This window comes from Gallus gallus, chromosome 3 (genome assembly GCF_016699485.2).
Source record: "Gallus gallus isolate bGalGal1 chromosome 3, bGalGal1.mat.broiler.GRCg7b, whole genome shotgun sequence".
Taxonomy (NCBI): domain Eukaryota; kingdom Metazoa; phylum Chordata; class Aves; order Galliformes; family Phasianidae; genus Gallus; species Gallus gallus.
This window is the reverse complement of record NC_052534.1, coordinates 47,245,699-47,268,379: the sequence shown is the minus strand read 5'-3', so window position 1 is coordinate 47,268,379 and position 22,681 is coordinate 47,245,699. Positions and strand designations below refer to the sequence as shown.

Genomic DNA, 22,681 nt, shown 5'->3' with positions numbered 1-22,681 from the left:
TCTTCTCTGGCATGCCAGGTAGAAACCTGTATGCACAATCACTGTTGGAGCTGCCTGCCAATGGACTTGTTGTCACAAGATCATTGCATAAGCACATTCAAGCCACTGACTTGGGTCCTGTCAAGACTCCGTGGGGAAACCACTGAGTCTAACATCCTGGAGAGACTTCTGAAAAGTTTTGCTCCTGCAACTGCAAAACACTAGGATTCACACAGAAGTACAGGATTCTTACACTCTTTCTGTATCTTCTACACAGTCCCACTGGGATGCTGCCCTGCTTGCTCTAACTTGTTAGGCTAAAGGAAGTGTATGGAACTTGAGAGAGGTTACTGCTGTCTTAGATTCAAGCTAGCTGGTTCCAAGCCAAAATGCAGGCACTTACGAAGTCCTAAAGCAAAGTGATTTTAGCAAGTAAGGCTGACTGTGCACCATAGACTCAATTTCCCCAGCTCACAAAGCTGATAGCAAGCATAGACACCCTATGATATATTTCCAAAGCCAGGGGGCAGCAGAAAGGAATGAGTGTAAATTTAATCTTCACATTTGGCCAGTTATGCTACTTTTTCTGTTTTTATGGAGTCAGCGCTACAAAACAGTTCTTATGGACGTTCCCTTAGCTAAGCCAATACAGCAGCTTTCCCTTATGTGTGAAGCTCACAGCCTTCCTGCTCAGGGAGCAGGGACATCTTTCAATAACAATTCTCATCTCACGGTGGTGTGAACCAAGAGCAGAACTGGGGGAGGAGCAGAGGCTTCAACATCTGGTATTAATGGCACCACATCATGTCACAGGTCAGCAAAGCAATTTTATTCACGAGGAGATTCCTTGACACTGATTGCTCTAACACAGTGCTGCCAACAAGCCCAGCTATCCCTAGGCAGCAGCCCTGCAGTAAATAATCCCAGCTGTTTCTAGAACTTTGCATAGTTGGTACTGAAATGGATTCTCTGCTTAACATAGCGGACAGCTAAAAAGAACAAAGCACGAAATCAAATTCCATCAATCCCTTAAATTTGTTTATGCAATCCATTGTTACTGCTCATAGAATAGCTTTGGCAAGCAAAGGCCACAAGAAAACGTAGGCTTAGTTTATACAGACCAATTTTCCCAGCTGCCATTTTTGTTGTCAGTTTTTCACGTCGATTTCTCTTCATGCAGCTCCAAGTATAACCCAGGCAGAGCTGCATTGATCCAAGAAAGCCAAAGCAATTTGTCTATTCTAGTGAAGCAGAAATGGGGCAGGAGACAGTACCTATCACAGTTTTTCAGTTAGGAATATGTTAGAAGCTCTTTCCTTTAGCCCTGACATAGATGAAGGCTGCGCTTATGGTTTCCCATACAAATATTTCTGGTAATTCCACCTATCTCTGGCAAATGAGATGAAATTCACACTGAGGAGCATGTTCCCCAGTAACTCCTTCATTCGCATTGAAAGGAGTTGACTCAGCACATGAATTATGGAATCACAGCTACCCGGTGCCATATCACAGCCTGCAGATTATAAAGGAGATTTTTCATTAACTGGAAGTATCATTGCTTGGGCTCTGCAATAAAGAGGTTTGACCTTCATTTACCCGGAGCCCCAGTTTATTTATATGCTGACCTGGCTGGCACATGTGATGTGCCCTACAGCCCATTGCAGCAGTCACAGGCGTTCAGTTCTGTGGGACAGCAGTGAGATTCCTTCCTCAAAACCCCCCTGGTCACTGCACAGCCATGGAAAAGCAACTGTAAGGGCCAGTGCAATCATGGCAACAGAGCATCCATCGCACGCTGGGGAAATGAGCTGCTCACTTTACTATGTGGTGAACTGTAGCCTGAGATGGAGAGCTGCTCACACCAAGCAGAGGGAAGAAAACTATTTAAGTCAAAAACATCTCTGTGTAAGATGACCAGAAAGGCATCCAAATTAAAGGGTTGTTTGCAACCATCGAAGCAGTTTTGGGACTGCCAGCACAGCTACCACCAGAAGGTTCCTTCCAGTTCTTTTGTTTCTATGGTATCTGTAGCCCTGACATGAAAAATCCCCAGTGACGCAGGAGTACTTACAGATACATTTTAGAAAACACAATGTGAAATGACAGAAGTCATTATATGCTGTCAGGCAATTAATCTAGCTTAATTTTAAGGCATTTAAATGAGAAAGCTCCACTGTAACACTGAACACTGCTAGATAGCATGAATGCTTGTATTCACACCCCCATTTCAAGGCACTACTGAGTAGGATGAAGTCCAGTGGGTTTTATTTACCAGCAAAGCTTCAAGGGAGATAAAGCATCCACTGCAGGAAACCTACAATTCTGTTTTGCTAATGAGCATTGTTAGATTGCTGTGCAACAGCAAGAATATGACTGAGGAATATCCCCCCTGAACATTTCATCCTCCCTGGAATAAGCTTTCACAAGATAAGTCATAATAAATACGGTGTATCAATTGTCTGACCCTTTGGGAAAGGGCAGGTACAGGAACAACTTGGAGCACATAGATGAGAACCGTGGCTCCAGAGACTTGCTGACAAGCATAGAAATGGCAAAGGTTTAAATGCCATTTCCAATCAGAGCTCTGTAGCTAAAGGACAAGGTATGTAGACCAACCCCATAGTATCCTGAAATTGTTCTCACGCTGTTGACAGGAATGACTGACAGTGGTAAATCACCTATTACAAAGCCTGATACAACAACTCAGAAATTCATCAAAACACAAAATGCCCAGCAGAAAAACAAACCCAAAGAAGAGGTTCCAAATAGCAACTGAGAGGAGCCCCAAACGGCTGGTATTGGCAAGGAAATGCAAAAGGTACATGTGTCCTTGTACTGTGGAATTAAAGAATAAGCATGCCAGCAGCATCACGTGACCCATGTTTTAAAGGTCTAAAGACTACCTATTCTTCCAACTAGAAACTTCTCATCTATTGATTAGAAGAGTTAACTGATTTTCTTTAAGGGAATTAAGAGTATGATTCACATTTTCGTTTTGCTGAGCACCAACTAGAATGTCTTTCTTCTCTCCCGTATGGATAGCGATCATCTAATATGGATTCTCTATAAGCACATGAAAGTACAAAAATAAAACATGAAAAAAACTGAAATCAAGCTGTCAAAGCTCTCCTCACTACCTAGGCATGTTAAAAAGAAATAAAATGAAACAGATCCAACAGTTTCCAAGAAGTGTGATAAACAGAATGTTGAGGGGTAAATTGGAGTATCTGGAATACATCTGTGGACATCTACTTTGTCATTTACCACTCAGTGCATCTCCAGCTCAGAAAAAAATACTTCTCTTACATAGCAGCAGCTGTTATTGTTTGGATTGTAAACAGTCATAAGCCATATGGCACAAGAAAAAGACTTCACACTTTCTCATTTAGACAAATATTATTATTACAAAGCATAAACACATCGATATATGTGTCTTTTCTCTAGGGAAGCAGATAGCCTTCAACCTGATTCTAGAGAAGTTACCAGATTCCAGACGAGCAGCTTACCTGTAAATATTTGATTTGGATTTTCAGAATTTGGATAACTTAACAGAAAGCAAGTGCAGGTGTGCAGTAGCAATGGTTTCAATTTGACAGACAGAATGAAAAAGAAATGCAAAATACAAATCAAGATAGTTAAATGGGAGTGAGAGTTAGGCGGAAGGGGAAAAAAGATATTTTTCATAATAACTGCAAATAGAATGCATTTCAGTATGTTCTGCTGCCTACCATCTAACTACATAAAATGCAGTAGGCCCACAGCATAACATGCAAATGGATCAGCAGTTCCTGCATGCTTGTGGATTTGAACTTTCCACGCAGTCAGCAATGGGTAAACCATTTTGGATGTAGAAGTATTGCACGTAGACAAGAGCAGGCCTCTCAGAAATGCTGGGGACCTCTGCTTGGCGAGAGAAACTGACTACAATCAGCGTTTTGAGAACTTGGAATGTGGAGAAGATGAAGACCAACCACATCTGAGATGGCAGAAAGCCCACTGAGTTCAAAAGAAGGGCTACTTTCTCTTCAAATCACGATTCCTACTGTGTATCTTAAATTCGTATTTAAAAGCTACTATTGTTTTTGTTATCTCAAGCACTTTTTAGATTAACTTTTGCTTTAGCACTTTTCATTTTAAGGAAAGACTGATTCCCTTCCATTGTATGGTGAAACTGGCAACCCCTGTAGCTAACCTAGAGTTTTGCAGAGCCAAGCTTTTTAGCTACATCCCCAAGAATCTTAGCAGAGTGACACTGGGCTTGCCAACAACGTGCACCTGCATACATCCTGTTCCTATGGTAAGACGGAACTAAACCCGCTGAACCCTGACCTGACAACTAACAAGCATTTAGAGCCCTCCTCTCAGTGTATTGCTACATCAACACTAACTTCAGACCCCAACAATTCCATTTACATTAAGAACCATCCCTTCACTAGGAGGTTAAGTTGGTGACTAGCTGCAGAGCAGATGAAATGCTTCAGCGGGTGGACATGACAGCAAGCCCACCAGATAGACATCTTGCAGAGGGGCTCTGGAGACCTCCCACATTCACCAGCACTTGTTGGGAGTCACAGCACTCGTGTAAGCAGGAGCTACAGGAAGTTTACTTGAGCATGTCATGTCAAGAGACTAGAAATCCAACAGACAAAAGTTTTCATTGTATCTTCTTCATGAAGAGTTGGTAAAACTGATGCCTGGCACTGGGCTCTGCTCCTGGTAGCGAATGCTGACAGAAGAGGAGACGGCAGGCAAGAGACAAAGGCAGAGCTCCTCATATGGGGGACAGACAGAAAAATGTCACTCCAAGGCCAGAAGAGACTAAGCTGCTCTCTTAGCTTTTAAGAAATATTGCAACCAGTTAGCAAGTCATTAAGGAGAAGTATTTCCAAAGCTGCCATGGACAAAAGCTCATCCAAAATTCTGTGAAGGTAATGAACTGAATCACAGAATGGCCTGGGTTGGGAGGGACCTCAAAGATCAACTATTTTCAACCCCCCACCCCATGGGCAGGGCTGCCACCCGCAGTCCCATCCAACCTGGCCTTGAACGCCTCCAGGGATGGGGCAGTCACAGCTTCTCTGGAAAGAAGGCAACTTCCCCACATAGGAATGTGCTCAGTGTGTATGTTCAGGCAACCACAGTGGTTGTCTTTACCAACAAAAATCCTGGTTCACGACTAGTTTGCAGGACTGTGGCCTACAGGTTCAAGAGGATTTCACTTTTACTTGCAAAACTGCTGTCAGAAGCTGATGACTTCTGAACAAATCATGTATACAAGACAGTGAAATGAAGAACTCCGTAGCTTGTAAACATGAACTAAAATATGGGCAAAGATTTGCACCACTTATACTTTTCTAAAATACAACTTGTTTATGTAGCCCTTTATCTTCCGCAGTTAGACAAAAAGCTTAATTTAGTAAAAAAAAAAAACAAAAAACAAAAAAAACAAAAACAACAACAAAAAAAAACAAACAAAAAAAACCACAGATTAAGTCTTCTCAAATTGGAACACATTTTATATTAATCACTCTCTCCAAACAGCCATGCTGCCCCTGGAAGAAAGCGCCTCTGGTGGTTGGAGCGCTGTCATCAAAGACTAAATAGACTAGTGGGTAAGAATCATAGGTGCCTTGCTGAGTAGAGAGGAATTACAAAAATATTAAGAATATGGGAAAAAAAGCCGTGGATAGGATACCTAACTGCAGGAATAAGGTACTATTCACTTTGTAAGGAAGTGCAGTCACGCTGCCTGTACAGTGGCTTCCTGAAGCTCACGTATGTGTGCCCGTGGCAGAGCCTGAGGAGATAAGCCAGACGCACTGATTATATGCTTCACCAAGTAGATCAGGCTGCCTTTCTCCCTCAGAAAAATGTGTTCCTTACATTACTTTAAAAAACCTCCAGCTGATTTCTTCTTTTCACCTGGCTAATATGAATGTCCTGATTACCATCAGCAACAAGAGAAGGCACAATAAAGTTTTCTTGTCCTAACCTGCAGCTATGCATCTAGTTACCTCCCCGTACTTAAGCACCAAGTATCTGTCTGGGCTTTTTATGCCTATGGGTACAGACTATGAACTTGATTAATGCTATTTTTGATTATTAAAAAAAAAAAAAAAGCATTACTCCCTTTAGATGAAAGTAATAATTCGATAACCAAAGTATTATTTAAGTATTATTTGTATTGTGATGGAAAAAAAAAAAAAAAAAGAAAGAAAAAGAAAAAGAAAAGAAAAAAAGAAACAAAAGAAAATGGCTACTTATGGAACACGCAGAACACAGTTAATACAGAGAGTCGTTCCAGAACGACTAATCATCATTCTAAAACTTCTTGTCTCGTGGGAAGTAAAATCAGCATTTATTTTCATTTTCCCTCTTTCTCTAAAGAAAAAACCCACACAACTTCTATGCAGCAATGCCACAAATGATTTGAAAAGCTAAGTCAGTCTTCTGCTAAAAGCAGCTGCTCAAACAAAATGCATCCATTCAATCAGCTGACACGTTTCCCTTTCGGAAGAAGTTGTAGCAACTGGCAGTGAATCGGACATGTATCTCGATATTAACACCAAATTCACACTCCAGTTTCTCATGGAACACGACAGCGAGCGTGCCTGCCTCTATCTCACCCCTTCTTTAATCAGCACGTTCTGTTTTCCCCTTAATGAGAAACATGTAGCCCCGCAATCGGAACACCAAAACCTCTTCCATCTTAGTTTGCAGAAACTGCTGAATACAAGTCAGAACAAAAATAAGCCCCCGTTCCCCACTCACATGGCTTACTCACCATCACCTTATTCCAAAACTCAGTTTCACGTGAAAATTGATCCATAACAATGAAATTATTGCTTCCTTCTCAGGAGGATCGCTCCGATCATTTAAATTACTGAGCGAAGAAAAGCAAACATTGTGCTCCACGGAGCACTCTAAACACACACTGTTGTTTTTGCTGATGCAACGAAGCTGCTAAGCAGACGGGTTTGCGAGCAAGCTGGGCAGTGGCATTTTCCTTATGATTCAAAAGTGAAGTATGCCTCAGCTAACTGAATGCTTGCACAATGTATAATAAGGGAGCTCAAGAATTCATACATGTCTCCAACATATTCATTTGTGAAACTTCAACTCGCATTACCATCTATAACTCTGCCACACCTCAGAAATGACGTGCCAAATGCAGACTTTTACTGGGTGCTATGTGCAGCCAAAAGAAAGATAGCTTCCAGCCAGAGTCTTGCCTTTGGAAGTCTCTGAAGTGCAAGTCCCTGAGGTGTATGAGGTTACATTATACGTGTGGAACATAAGCGCAGATGGATGCTTGCTGTGCACACAAGTATCACTGAGGTCATCCTAAGCGACGTGTCAAAAATATCTACACTGCCACAGTGCTTTACTGATTAGTATACCAAAACCACCGTGATAGAAAGAGGGTACGAAAACTCATTTAAATCCACTTAAAGCAATTTAAAAACAAAACAACAAAAAACAGACAACTAAAAAGCACGCGAGAATTCACAGTGCTTTCTTCTCTTTTTCTTTTGGAGAAGTGGGGATAACGCGACCCAGGGACCATCCAAATGCTGCAGCTGCTTTCCGATGTATATAATGCAGACCTCCTGTTGGAACCTTCCCCTGTGTGAGGGGCTGAGGTACGGCTCTCTGCAGCAAGGGGAAAGTCTGGGGAGGTGGGGGGAGTGGGAATAGCAATTATGCTGTTGCATATTTGCTATCTGGGAGAGCAAACATCATCACTTATTTCATCTACCTAACTTGAAAGCTTTCAGCAAATTGCCTTCGAGGGTGAAGACTGCGAAGGCTCAAAGGCAAGTCTGACTGACAGTACCACCCCGACAAATGCTCTCGCGGACCTCTACGTGGCCATGACACCTTCACGAAGGTCCACAGCTCTCTCCTTTTGTTAAGGGAAGGCTTTTCCGAGGCGCTGAGGTCTCTCTCCGGCGGGAGGGGGGAGCCCGGGCCCCCTCTGCCGGCGGGCGGGCGGCACTGGCGGCTCCGTCCCGTCCCGTCCCCCCGCCTCCCTCCGGCGGGACAGCCTCACCGGGACCCCCAGCTGGGGTGGAGCGCCCGCACGCTGTGGCCTCAGAGACGTCGTTTAACACGCCGATCAACATCTATAGAATGATGGCAAAAACATCCACTGATCTGACTTCAGGTTGCCCGAGTCTGCGCCACCCCCCAGTAAAATGGGATACGTTTAAACGCGGCTTTAATCAGCGCTTAACTCCCGGTTAATCGCTTCAGGGTTCTCATGCAAACAAAATGGAATAAAACAGGATGCCGATCATCCTGTATCTGTCCAGAAATAAATAACCAGAAAGGATGTTGTGCAGCAATAAATCTATTCTTAGTGCTTTTCAAGCCCTTTGATTTGGAAAAGCTAGCAAACTGTTCCTTATCAGCACGTATGGTTTTCCTGCTCTGTTCCGTGACTCCTGCGAGTTGGCAGATGACTGTAATTCTCCCGGTGATACACAGACACCTTTGTCCTGCTGAAAGGGATCCTGAACCCTCTGGGCTTTCCAGTTACGACCAGGATGTCTCCACTGCTCTGTCTGTTGTTCTGAATGCCATACATTTTGCCCAGCGGGATGGAAACGTGTCCTATGGCTGAGCTTCGCTCTGAGCTCCCAAGAATTTCGTAGGCCCATTCCTCTACCACAGTGGCGTTACTTTATTTTACTTAGTCATCTACACTGAGGAGCATTTGAATCTGTAATGGAATTCAGATTCCACAGAAATTTTCAATCAAAGTTCCAGAGGAAAGCAGTGTCTCGTCACATCTGCCTTGCCTTCTATCAGCTCTTTCAGAACTCGGAGAGTTTTGGTAGTTAGAAATACCGTCCAGGAAAATCATGGCAAAAATGCAAAACTATGGAGTTCCTGGCTTTTGTGTTTATCCTTGGAGGCAAGGTTGAAAAAGAAGAGCCAGGGGTGAGTGATGGCAGCTTGTGCTCTACTGATAGAGCTGGCAAGGGAAAGCACAGAGGTGAAATGGCACACACTAAACCTCTCTTCAAAAAAAGTCTGCCTTTTTCTTCCCCCCCCTCTCTCCCCTCCCTTGATTCTGATGCTGCACAGCACAAAATCTTCCATCAGGATCATAATAAACATCTATCAAAGATCTCTCTCTGCTACCTTAAGAGAAGGCCAAATAATTCAGAGACCAGTTGAAGTTCAATTACATTTTTCTGCAGTAAGCCAGAAAACGGTGAAAAGTAAATCACCTTTAAGTACCCTTCCTGAAGTTCTTTTATATTGATCCCCTCGGAAAACATGGCTTCAACATTTTCACATGTCCATCATTTAGCTCCAGGCCTTTGCCTGTATCAGGCAGAAACTCCTCAACCTTTACCTTTTAATTTCAGTACTATGTAAATAGCTACGTGTTTAAATCACATGCTTGTAAATAATTTCTTGTACATACTATTCCTCAACCCGTCAGCATACTTTACCTGCCTTGATTTGTGAGAAAGATTCTGAGCTTGGTTCCTGCGACGATGATAGCACATTCTGTTTTTTTAATTAATTATAGAATCAGAGAATCGCTAAGGTTGGAAAAGACCCACAGGATCATCCAGTCCAACCATTCGCCCTTCACCAATGGTTCTCGCTAAACCATGTCCCTCAACACAACATCCAAATGCTCTTTGAACACCACCAGGGTCAGTGACTCCACCACCTCTCTGGGCAGCCCATTCCAGTGCCTGACCACTCTTTCAGAGAAGTAGTATTTCCTAATGTCCAGCCTGAACCTTCCCTGGTGCAGCTTGAAGCCCTTCTCTCTAGTCCTATCACTAGTCACACAAGAGAAGAGGCCGACCCTCAGCTCACTACAACCTCCCTTCAGGCAGTTATAGAGAGGTCTCCCCTGAGCCTCCTCTTCTCCAGACGGAACAACCCCAGCTCCTTCAGCCGCTCCTCATCAGGCCTGTGCTCCAGACCCCTCACCAGCTTTGTTGCCCTCCTCTGGACACGCTCCAGGGCCTCGATGTCTTTCTCACAGTGAGGGGTCCAAAACTGGACACAGTACTCGAGGTGCGGCCTCACCAGTGCTGAGTACAGGGGGACAATTACTTCCCTGTTCCTGCTGGCCACACTATTTCTGATACAAGCCAGGATGCCATTGGCCTTCTTGGCCACCTGGGCACACTGCTGGCTCATGTTCATTCAAGCGTCAATCAACACCCCCAGGTCCATTTCCTCTACACAGTCTTCCAGCCACTCTGCCCCAAGCCTGTAGCATTGCCTGGGGTTATTGTGGCCAAAGTGCAGGACCCGGCATTTGGTCTTGTTGAATCCCATCCCATTGGCTTCAGCCCAGCTATCCAGCCTATCCAGGTCCCTCTGTAGGGCCTCGCTACCCTCAGGCAGATCAATACTTCTAGTCAGCTTGGTGTCATCTGCAAACTTACTCAATGCCCTCATCCAGGTCATCAATAAAGATATTGAAGAGGACAGGCCCCAGCACCGACCCCTGGGGAACACCACTCGTGACCGGTCGCCAGCTGGATTTAACTCCATTCACCACCACTCTCTGGGCCCGGCCCTCCAGCCAGTTCCTTACCCAGCCAAGAGTGTATCTGTCCAAGCCACAGACTGCCAGCTTCTGCAGGAGCATACTGTGGGAGACAGTGTCAAAGGCTTTGCTGAAATCTAGGTAGACTACATCAACAGCCTTTCCCTCATCCACCAGACGGGTCACTAGATCATAGAAGGAGATCAGGTTGGTCAAGCAGGACCTGCCCTTCGTGAACCCATGATGGCTAGGCCTGATCCCCCAGTTGTCCCGCACGTGCTGCATGATCTCCCTCAAGACAATCTGTTCCATAGTCTTCCCCAGCACCGAGGTCAGGCTAACAGGCCTGTAGTTCCCCGGATCCTCCCTGCAGCCCTTCTTGTAGATGGGAGTCACATTGGCAAGCCTCCAGTCTTCTGGGACCTCACCTGTCAATAAGGAGCGCTGATAGATGATGGAAAGCAGCTCGGCTATCACCTCTGTCAGTTCCCTCAGCACACTCGGGTGAATCTCATCCGGTCCCATGGACTTGTGGCAGTCTAGTTGGAGTAGCAGGTCTCTGACTGTTTCCTCCTGAATCGTGGGAGGTTTAGACTGCTCCCCAGCCAAGGCTGCCAGGTCAGAGAGTGGAGAAACCTGAGGATAACTGATCTGACTTTTAAAGACAGATGTAAAGAAGGCATTCAGAACGTCTGCCTTTTCCTTATCCTCAGTGGTCACATTCCCAGCCTCATCCAGTAAAGAATGGAGATTCTCCCTGGTCCTCCTCTTAGTGTTGATATACTTGTAAAAGAGTTTCTTGTTCCCTTTTACCCCAGCAGCCAGGTTGAGTTCAAGCTGGGCTTTTGCCTTTCTGATTTTCTCCCTGCACATCTTAACAACTTCTTTGTATTCTTTCCGGGTTGCCCGTCCCTTCTTCCACAGGAGGTAGATTCTCTTTTTCTCCTGGAGCCTCAAGAATAGTTCCCTATTCATCCATGCCGGTCTTCTTTCGCACTGGCTCATTTTGCGGCTCAGGGGGACAGCCTGCTCCTGCGCCTTTAAGACTTCCTTCTTGAAGAGCAACCAACCATCTTGTACCCCTTTCTCTCTAAGACTGAGGCCCAGGGGACTCTCCCTACCAGTCTCCTGAACAATTCAAAGTCTGCCCTCCGGAAGTCCAAGGTAGCAGTTTTGCTGTTCCCCCTCCTGACTCCACCAAGAATCGAGAACTTTTAATGCCCTATCTCTGAAGCAGACCTCAGCACTGCAGTGCTACACTAATGCCACCCATTCACCCACAGAAGGCCAGTAGCTCACTGTGGCTGTGGGCCTCCTGTGCTCGCCAGGGTCCCACAGCAGATTTCCCTTATCCTGAGTGACCAGGACAGCCCACTGTGATGCCACTGTGCCAAATGCAACAAGAACAGGTTTCTTAGCCCAAGAACTGAAAGCAATTAATTCTCTAGCATCCTCATTCCCACCTGACAAGGCAGAATATGATTTTACTTCTCTTTTACTTGGCTTTTCCAACATGAAATAAGGTTGCAGATGAACTTTGATTGACTTGAGCTGGCACAGAGGTCCATCAACCTGGAGGCTAGGATCTAAAGTAAAGATATCCAAACCGCTGCCACAAGTCTGTGCTTTGGCTGATATGACAGTTAATCATTTTGGACTTCCCTAACAGTGAATTCAGCGAATGAGATTCTGTGTTCCTGTCTCCCGTTTCAACACTACTGTGGCTGCTGACATTGCTCACCTCAAGTCTGGTTTTTAAACTGCTGACAGCTGTTGCTGCAAACATTTCTAGAACTAGTCAAGCTGCATACTGATTTATAAAAGAAAACAGAATCACAGAACTGTAAAGGTTCTGAAAAGACCACTAAGATCACCTAGTCCAACCATTAACCCATCACCACCATACCACTAACCACGTCCCTCACTGCCACATTGGTCCTTTTCTTGAAAATCTCCAGGGATGGTGACTACTGCACATGGCAAACCTTTCCTAACTACACTCACTTCCTGGGCATGGCCGGAGCCTCTCATGGACAGGGCAACACCCCACACTGTTACTGAAAGCAATGACTGAGGCCTTTGCCATAGGTGTGAGGCCTGCCAGCATTCTGGTTGCTCCTTGCCACTGCCTGTGTTATGACAGCTGCTCACACCTCCTGTTCAGGGCTGGACAAAGTTACTCTGGGATGTATCATTGATAATTTGATCTTCTTTGTTCTCATGGCCTCCATCAGCTGAAAAGCACTGAGTACCAGGAGCCCAACTGCAATTAACAGCACCAGAAACTTGGCATCCTCCCTCTCCCGCTTCACGCACGGTGGGTGCTGTCAGGTCAAAGCCTTATCTGCAGCAGTGCAGGATGCAGGCAGGAATGTGAGGCACATCCCGACACTTGCTGCACACTGGTTTGTAAGAAATGTCGCTTTGCAGAAGACAAGATTACAGATTTGGAAATTATATAAAATGGCAGAACCCTTCTAATGCATTCTTTAGGGAACTTGTAGCATAAATACAGAATACTGCATGCAAAGAAGTGAAAGCACAGCCAGAAGATTCATGGCATGCAATAGCAATTTAATAAATCAAACCCTTATAAAAATAGCATCTAACACTGGCTGACACTGGAGCTCACAGTACCTCCCCGATCAGTGCTAAATAATGCATCCATAACAATTGCCTCTCACTTGATTATGCTAATGCGGTTGGTGCTAGATGCAATTCAGAGATTATTGAAGTCAATGAATGTTCTTCATTAATGCCAATGGAATTTGGATCAGGCTCATCAAGTTAAAATATGAGAGAGAGAGGAGCTGGATGTGTAGTACAGGCATAAGCAGCAATAGTGGTTCTAGCCCTTGAATATTAAAGATTACTATATGCTCAGCGTATACCATGGTAAAAGATCCTTGCAAGTAGTTAGTATGGACTGTCTGCGACAAAGGTAAGTGATCAAATACAACTCTGTTACACAACCCCACTGCTGTCTGTGCAAATGATCTCCTTTTGACACTCCAAAAAACTCTTTGGGAGAGTTTTCATCATAAAATCCTACAGCTCTGAACACTAAACGATTGACTCTCTAATACTGCATTCAATCTTATAGCTGCAAATTATTATATCAAATGGTAACATTTCTGACTGTAAAGTCTGAAGTGTGAGAGGAATTATTTTTCCTGCTTATTACAGAGCTGTACGTGAAAATACAACAGGAAGGATCAGATAAATAAAGAGGAAATGAGGCATAAAGGTTTTTAACTCATCTCAACCAGTCATTCCAAATGCAAACAATATAGAGATCAGTAAATCTAGGCACTGTTGTCAGAGAACCTTAAATTTCATCAGCTGTCCTTGATTGTTATACTACTGAGATTTACAAGGATCAGGTCAAAGACTGTCTAGGAAAAACTTCATTAAATTTTTACTGCATTTTCTTGAGTCCTTGTTTCATTCATGGATAACACAGCAAGAACATGGGGACTTCAGAGGAGCTGGGACACATAGTGAGGAAAGTAAAGGTCACAGCAGGTTTGGGAATCTGAAGCAGAGGTCAGCCTCCACTCTCTGGCAAAATGCACACAGGTCTTCAACATTTCCAAGTATCAAAACTTTGTCACATTCCTGGATATTTCTGCAAAAATGAACGTACAGCAGGAGGAGCAGGGAAAGGTTTCATTTAGTTTTATAATTATGCTTTTTTTTTCCTTATTCATCCTCCCTGCGGGACCAATGTTGCTTCTTGACATAGAGTGGTGAAAATAAAGATTTCCAAGGTTTTTTGTTTTGTTTTGTTATCGTTGTTGTTTTTAATAGATCATGTAGCAGAAAACTCTGGTAAGAATGAAACTTTGCAGCAGCAGATGACCTTTCACTGCTGAGCTGAAGCCGGTTCATCAAGATCAACTCCTTCAGAAGATGTGAGAAACATTAAGAACTACTGCAAGCAGAAGACACCAAAGGCATTTCAGTGGATCGATCTGTGGTTCGATGGGGTGGGAGTTAAAGGCAGCAGATGGTGCTTCTCTCCATCAGACTCAAGACATCTATCCACATACATATACTCTGTGGACACTAACACGGGTAAAAGCAAGGGTTTGAATGGAATTAGAGTGCAACAAAAAACCCTTCACTATTTTAAAAATGCCTTTTTAAATACTTCCCAAAAATTCAGTATTTATTCCTCAACACAGCTCACCAGCTTGGGCCGAACGAGAATACAAATTTTAAGCTTACTTGAAAACCAAATCAAACCAAATCAAAACAAAACAGCCTCCTTTTGGAAACACCTGATGTCTGCCACCTGCCTTATTTTCATCTGACCAAAGTTTTGTGTGCTTAGGTTATTGACTGTGCTTATATTGCAGACAATGTACACAGAGTGCTGTCTGCTGTGGAGGGGGAAGAAGAAACCATTACACAGTGCAGCCACCTCTGGGGGAGTGATGCCAGCAGCCACTGTTGCTGGTACAATGTATGTCAACTGCGGGTTTGTGCCTACATTGATTCTTTACATAGCACACTATCAGAAATTGCCCATGCTGGAAGTTAGGAGACAAACCCAGTGATGCTTTGTTCACTAAGGCCTGCCCGGTCATGAACATTTAAGTGTTTGCTATTTTCTGGAGGCAATGCAAGAAAGGTTGACACCCATTTTTAAGAAATCAACAACTCATTTATCAAAGAAGACAGAAAGAAAGAGGAAAAAGTCATCTGCCACTGAACCTTACAGTGCATCTGTAAATTACAGCAGCTGTGTTATAGCCTTCCCACATGACTTTCTCACCCATTAATAGGAGGCTGCTACCAGTTATTAGAATGACTATCCTGACTCCTGGAAGCCAAAGCAATATTCGGTTAACAAGAGACATGGACAGAAAACAAAAAGAGGTTCATTTGTTCTAGTATAAAGAACCCCAGTAAACAACACGTTTACCCTCTTTTCTTCTCTCCCATTTAGACTTGCAAACAGAGTTTCTTAAACTTCAGTTTCTCATGCACCTATGGTAGGCAGCTTGTATACAACCTGATGCAGCAGCCCATGTAACACAAGCTAGGTTGCAGCACAGACCAATATGATTAATTGTCGAAAGTGAGCCAGAGTTACATAAAATTCATAAACAACCTGGAAGATATTCATCAAACTCTTTGACAGTGCTCTATGATGAATAAGTCACGGTTTGATAATTAATAGAAACAAAATGTCCAAGGCTAGAAGTTAGCATGCTCCCAGCCTGATTTGTAGCAAAAGTTACAGTGGTTGTATTCCCACTCCTTTTCCGGGGATCTGGTTTTAATAGAACAGTATTTATCAGTATGGACAGACACGTCTGTCTCATTCCTGATTATCTATAGAAATTATTTATAGATCATAGAATCACAGAATTGTTTGAGTTGGAAGGGACCTTTAGAAGTCTTCTAGTCCAACTCCCCTGCAGTGAACAGGGACTCCTGCAGCTTGGTCAGATTGCTCAGAGCCCAGTCCAGCCTGACCTTGAGCATCTCCAGGGATGGGGCATCCACCACCTCTCTGAGCAAGCTGTGCCAGTGCTTTACTATCCCTTACAGGAAAAAACATTTTCCTTTTATCCAGTCTAAATCTCCCCTCATTTAATTTGAAACCATTTCCCATTGTCCTACCACCACAGACCCCTTCTTTCCTATGGCCCCCTTCAGATACCAAAAGGGTGCTATCAGGTCTTCCTGGGGCCTTCTCCAGACTGAACAGTCCCAGCTCTCTCAGGCTGTCCTCGTAGGAGAGGTGCTCCATCCTAGGATCATTTTTGTGGCCCTCATCTGGATGTGCTCCAACAGGTCCACATCTCCCTCGTACTGAGGACTCTGCATCTGGGCACAGTACTCCATATCTTGCAACTAATTTCTTGTCTGCTAAACAATCCACCCATCAAATCCACCTTTCCATCCTGAGAGAAGGATGTTATGGAGGACTGTGTCAAAGGCCTTACTGAAGTTCAGAGAGATGACATCAGTGTCTCTTCCCTTGTCTGCTGATGCAGTTACACCACCACAGAAGACCACTAGGTTGGTCAGGCAGGACTTGCCCTTGGTGAAGCTATACTAGTTATCCCATGTCACCTCCCTCTCTGTGCTTTAGATGTTCTGATATCTAAAAATGACCCCCCAAAAACGACCCAAAACCCAACATGGTCAGTTAATTGTTTTTCATAACGTAAGATATTCATTAGCTTTCTTTTTTAAGCTTCAGCTCTTGGAATTGTGTTATTTAGGAGAAACTTGGTTTTAATAAAGAAAATCATGCTTTAAATGCTTAGGATCTCAGAGATGTGACAGCACCAAAGGAACCCTTTATCATTTTGTTCATATTCACAGGTCTCTATCATAAAACATAATGGGTTCATTTTCCTCATCTGTTTCTATGCAGCATATCCTACGCAGCCCCAAATTTTCTCTCCCTTCCAATATGCTTCACTCTACTGACTTCAGTGAGGTAGTGTGGCACAACAGGAAAGCACACAACTCTTCTGTGTTGTAAGGAGACTACTGACATGGCAATGGTTAATACCAAAATACAGTACAAATACTAACAATCTTATGGCCTGCAAGTGGTAAATAAACCTGTATTTTTAAGTTAAGACCTCAGAAAAAGACAAAGGCATAATTCAATTTCAAAGAATATATGGCAGGTAACTGGAAAGAACAATTTGAATGGATAAATTATTTAAAGCACATTATCACCTTTATCAGGAGCATTCTATTTTGAGGGAGAAAAGGTTCAAGTAGAATTACAATTATCAGGTCAGGAGAGAGTATCAGCTCCTTCCTTTACATCAAGTTTTGATCTTGTACATAAGCAAAGTATGCTCTCCTTTCTTCTCTGATCCGCTGAAGTGAGGCTGTCCTATGTCTGTCTTGGGTTATGGAGGCAGAGTTGCTTGGCATGGACTTCAGCAGACACAGTATGCCACCGACAGAGCTTTCCCTCTTTCGACAACCCACAGCACATGGCAACGCCGATTCCCCCTTTTCACCCTGGGACATCCCTGCAGTTGTGGAGTCCCCCAAACCCTTCCCTTCCCGGACCATTCACCGCTAAATCCCCAGTCACAGCCCGAAGCGCTGCTGGCCGACCCCAAGGGACGTTTTGTAGGGTTTTCCCCCATTCCTTTCATTCTCAAAGAGCCCGCTAGGTGGCAGCCCCGCCTGCCCGCTGTGCCGCGGGCTGTAGAGCATTATAGCAGTCAGGGCAGTAGAAATAGCTTTTATTTCGTAATTATTATTATTTTTAATTCAGCAAAACAAGTTTTGAAGAGAATGTCCCCATTGCTGCACTGGAGCCCAACACTGAGACCAAGCAAGCGAGCTCTGCAATCTGTGAAAATGCACAGAAAAAGCCTATGAAGAACTAAAAATACTGCACACTTTCCCCCTCAGTAGCTATAGCTGCAAAAGAGCCTCTGTTTTGCACAGGTTTTGCCTACTGGATCGGAGAGACAGCCTGAAATTGTCACCACCAGCACCACTGAAGACCTGGTCAGGTACATGGAAGGCTGTTTTGCTTTGCAAAGAAACAAGAAGAATGAACAATTTCTGCTTAAAAAACTAAAAGGAAAAAGAAATCTCTGCAGAGTAAAAATAAAAGGAATACTCAACCAGAGAGAGCTCTCAAGAACACACCAAAGTGGGTGACTTCAGCTGAGCTGCACCCAGAGGTGGTTACTGAGCTGGAGGGGGAGCCCCCAGGCTGGGAAGGGAGAGGGACTGGAGCCAGAGCTGCTAACCACACAGCATGGCTCTGCTCTCCCTTTCCATCTCCTGGGCAAGGACCGGAGGCCAGCCAGCACCACCCAGTCCTTGTTACAAAACTACAGCTTACCTCTCCAGTGCCCAGACACTAGTGCTGAAAAAAAATGCTGCAACTGGTAGGTAGTCAGCTACAGGTAAAATATTAGCCGACCCCTTCATTTTTATGTCATCTATTTGGCAAGCCTCCAGTTACACAAGCAAACACCAATTCTGAACACAAAAGCGCTAGCACGTTCAACATCAGCACGCATTTGCATTCATGAGGATCTCTATTTCTAGAGCATAAGCAACACTACAGCGCGCTTGTGAGCCTGTTTTAGGACAGTGAAACGACTGTGGGATTACACTGTAGAAATAAATTGCCATCTAACTTTCAATGTTGCATTTGGTTGCCTTTTCTGCAGTTCTTTAGGACATAAATTTGTAGCCATGGAAAGAGGTTTGATTACCCTCATTGTATACCCTTGCGCTAAGCTTACAATCTGAACTGTCCCATTTCAAATGAGGTAAAGATTGAATGGAAGGATTCAAACAGATGCTTTTAACAATTGTGTAAGAGAGTTCCCACATGGAAAATGTGCTTTCCCCCGCACAGAGATGGGTTTAAGACGAGTAAATTCTGCAAGCTGGTGAACAAACAAAATACTCAGCAGTTCAGGAACTGTGCAATAACCACTCACCAAGGCAGCAGCTCCGGTTCAGATTGGGCTAAGCGTGGGAGGCTGCATGTGGATGACGAAGAAAAAAGGGTAACCCAGTGTTATCTCAGATTTCCGCCCACCCCCCCCTTTTCTATATCCAACATTAACATCCAGAGCTGCCAGTTTTTTGAACTTGCTGTAACAAGCACTGACAGCAATAGCAGAGCCTGCCCCATAATGAAGGGCAATACCTTGCACTTTAAGAAGTCAGCTTTTCTAGAACACTTCTGTATGAATGAGGTTCCCCTTTCTCTGTCCCAACCTTCATAAGACAACACAACCGACCTGAGAAGCGTCAGAAACCTTCCAGCTTTAAAACCAATAATCTGTTCAGGTTATAATAACCACAGGTCACAAAGGTTTTCAAGGGGATTTATGCCTTTTCAGAAAGATGCTTTTCAGTGCATTAGGATGAAAGCACACCTGCTTTGGGCATTTAAGGCTCTGGAAGAGGGCCCGGTGGGGGAAGAATAGGACAGGCAAGCTGGGTTTGCTGCAGGAGGGCAGCCCGGTGGGAACAGCTTTCCAGCCCCCATCTATTGGGAACCGCAGCACAGCCAGGATGCTGACCCAGCTCTCGCCCAGCAAAGCCTATGTGACTTTGCTTCAGTGATGCAGTTATCACAGCTCACAGCCTTTCCCTGACTTATGGGGTGCTGCTTCTCCCAGCTGCAGGCACAAAGGAGGCCATGCAGGGAATGCCGTGCCCAAGAGCATACAGAAATTTGAAGTGAAGCAAATACTTGGAGGTGGGTCACCCATGTTCCCAGCCAGCCACTGGACCTCTTCTCTAGTCTTTCCTTCAGACAGGAACATGCATCCACAGACAGGATGAGCAAAGGGAGGAACTGGGTTATACAGATCAAACAGCAGAAGCCTGTTGAATACCAACAATTAAAACCACCTTTTAGCAGACTGAGATGAGAGAGAAAGCTGTGATAGGAGATTTTCAAAGGCAAATGAAACTGACACACATATGAAAATGATTGGAAATAACTGAAAATGTTTGCTTTCAAGGTTTCAATGGGAACACGTGCCCTGCCCAAGACCCTGGTGCAACTAAACATCTTTTTCACTCTGAGCACCGCTGGCAGACACCTGGCACACGGCAGCTGGCAAATGGCCTCACCGTGCTCAACGGCAGCACGTTTCCATGCTTACACTGGTATGAGCTCCCTGCCCGGGCACTCTTCCTGCCAGCAGCGACTGTACAAGGAGCTGTACCTGTCTAACTAGAGCAGTTTAATTACACTGGCAAATTTTCCCTGCAGACAAGCACTAAGACAGCTAATTCTGTCTGGTTTCCAGTAGAAAGCCGCCCCTGATGTCTCTGCATCTTTGCAAAATCAGTGAGCGTGCACTGTGCATTCACCCATATCAGGAATAACCTGCAGCTTGGGACTTTCTGGTTCCTGTTATTTTGGCTCAGAATACCCAAATTTCCAAATCTCTGACTTCTGTAATAAGTCTTCTGTACCTCTTAGGATACTGATATTGTTTAAGAAATAAAAGAATAAATGAAAGACATGAAAAGAAATAATCCCCATATACTACATAAAAACCTAACATCATTTAGTTTGAGAAACTGACATAATTTTTTTTTCACCTTTGTCATCGTAGAAGGCTTGATTTTATTGCCGAAAGCTTTTCACTTCTCCCTGGATAATTTCAGGAAGACAACAAAGAAACTGAAGAAATGGACCAACTCCCCCCCTTAAAAAAAAAACCCACCCAACACAGTAGGAACAAGGAGCGTGCAAGCAGCATTTTAACACTGTGCTCAACGCAACACGTCCCTGATTTGTTTTATTCCAGTCTGGCACTGGTCCAAAGCAGAGTCAAGGGCAACAGTGTGTGCCACAACCTTCTTACAAGGTCCCAGTCAGGTGACCTCCCGACATTCCCACTTGTTCCTACTGCTTTGGAAGCCAGGCACAAAATGCACACCCTATCCCCTGGGTTTTGGCACCTCCCTGGTCAGCAACACTCAAGCAGTGCTGAGCCTGCCCCAGAACTTGAACTTCCAAAATCAAACACATCGGAGGTATCAAAAACCAAATTTGATCTAATCCCATCAGATCACATCCCATCTAACCCCATTCAGATGAGAAAAATTCACTTACTAATATAGTTGCAACCAGTCATCAAGCAGCCCTGAATAACTACTACAGGCTGAGTGAAGGGAAAGTATCAAGGTTTCTACACAGCAACTCTCTTAACTGACATTCGAACACATCAATACGTGCAAAACATGACTTCTACCAAGTAACAGAGGTATTTCATTTGTGGAAGAAAAAAGTTGTCATCCCTGTACGTTCGAGCAAGTAAACTGTGTATGCAGAGATAGGGGTTTGCTGGCACTATTCCAGCAGGTCTGAAATGATGGGTTTTGTGGTATGGAAACATACATGAATATTTGCTTTCTCTAGAAACTAGTTAGGGTGTGTTGACAGTACAGTGAAAGGAGTTACGGGATCATTTTTTTCCTGTTTCATAGGTGAAGAAAAGCCTGCCACCACTCAGTCCTACAAGTGCATTTAGAAAACAGTGGAGATGAGTGTCAGTAGGGCTAAGCTAAAGGAATGGCAGCACTGATGGCAAACGCTGCATGCTGAGAGAATTACAAGGGCCTTACACAAAATTATCAAAAACTGCAGAAGCACTCAGAGTTTGGGCCAAACAATGATTTATACTACAGTAATTCCGCTCATTTCATTGCATCGCCCCAGTTCCAAAAAAGCGTCTAAAAGCTTTCACATTTCTCCCCATCATTACAGATTTCACACATCTTCCATGTAACAGCAATAATTTTAGACAGAAGTGTTAAATATCTCAACTCTCTGACATTTCTTCTTAGAATGAAAGAAGAAAAAAACTTTGGCAAAATTAAGAGGAGTTGAGAGCTATGGATACAAAGCAATGCCAAGTGAGTATCATCTTCCTAAGATGGAAAGTCATTTTTCACGGTCTACAGTGGTCATACTAAACGTGCATTTAATATTTACTTCCCCAAGATCAGATGTTCTCCAACTTGTCACAGAGGTTCACCCATTAACATAGTTTTCAAGAAGACGACATGGAGAAATGCAAACAAATTATTACATTTAAAGACCCTCCCATTTGTTTTGGATTGAAACTGGAAGATGCTGCAGCAATGTGAACAGAGAATGCATGTGCTTGTAGGGCCAGAGCAGTGCACAAAGGGAGCAGAAGGGCCGCAACTAAGACCCCTCACCCCTTTGAACCCCTTTGAAGTGAGAAAAGTCTTGCCAGAAAGAAGTAAATAAGCTGAAAACCTGCAAGGAGTTGCCGCTGCCACGATGCCCTCTGCAGAAAAATAGGCAACAGATCCTTATTAGCATGTTTAGCAAGGGATGACTACAGCAACTGGAAGGAGCCCAGTGTGGGCGCAGCCCAACAGGCTCTGGTAAGCAGCCATGCAGCCTGCCAGCTGGGAGCTGTTCATCATTTTCATATACAGCTACAGAGTCCATAAATTAGGATTGTTGAGCCTAGAGTTAATGTGCACGACTTGCAAAGCTTTATTAGTGAGGAAGGATTGACATCTCCAGGAGACCTTGAAGCTGTAACAAAGAACAAAAAAAAAACCATCTCACAAAGCAATGATAATTAAGTTTAGTGGAGAATCGGAGAGAAGCTCCCGCTCCTCACTGATCAGCTAAGCAGGGAC

At 44.1% G+C, this 22,681-nt stretch overlaps 1 protein-coding gene across 5 annotated transcripts in view; it reads right to left on the bottom strand.

Annotated features, from left to right (window-relative positions):
* SASH1 (SAM and SH3 domain containing 1) overlaps positions 1-22,681 on the bottom strand; it is a 531,322-nt gene that overhangs the window by 184,062 nt on the left and 324,579 nt on the right. The window contains exon 1 of one of the 5 annotated variants that reach the window (XM_040698180.2): positions 6,764-6,918. The exons of the other annotated variants lie outside the window; for them this stretch is intronic. Within the exon in view, the coding sequence (XP_040554114.1) occupies positions 6,764-6,808 (45 nt within the window). The 5' untranslated portion in view covers positions 6,809-6,918. Of the gene's footprint in view, positions 1-6,763; positions 6,919-22,681 lie in introns of those variants that run through there. 5 annotated transcript variants of the gene reach the window in all.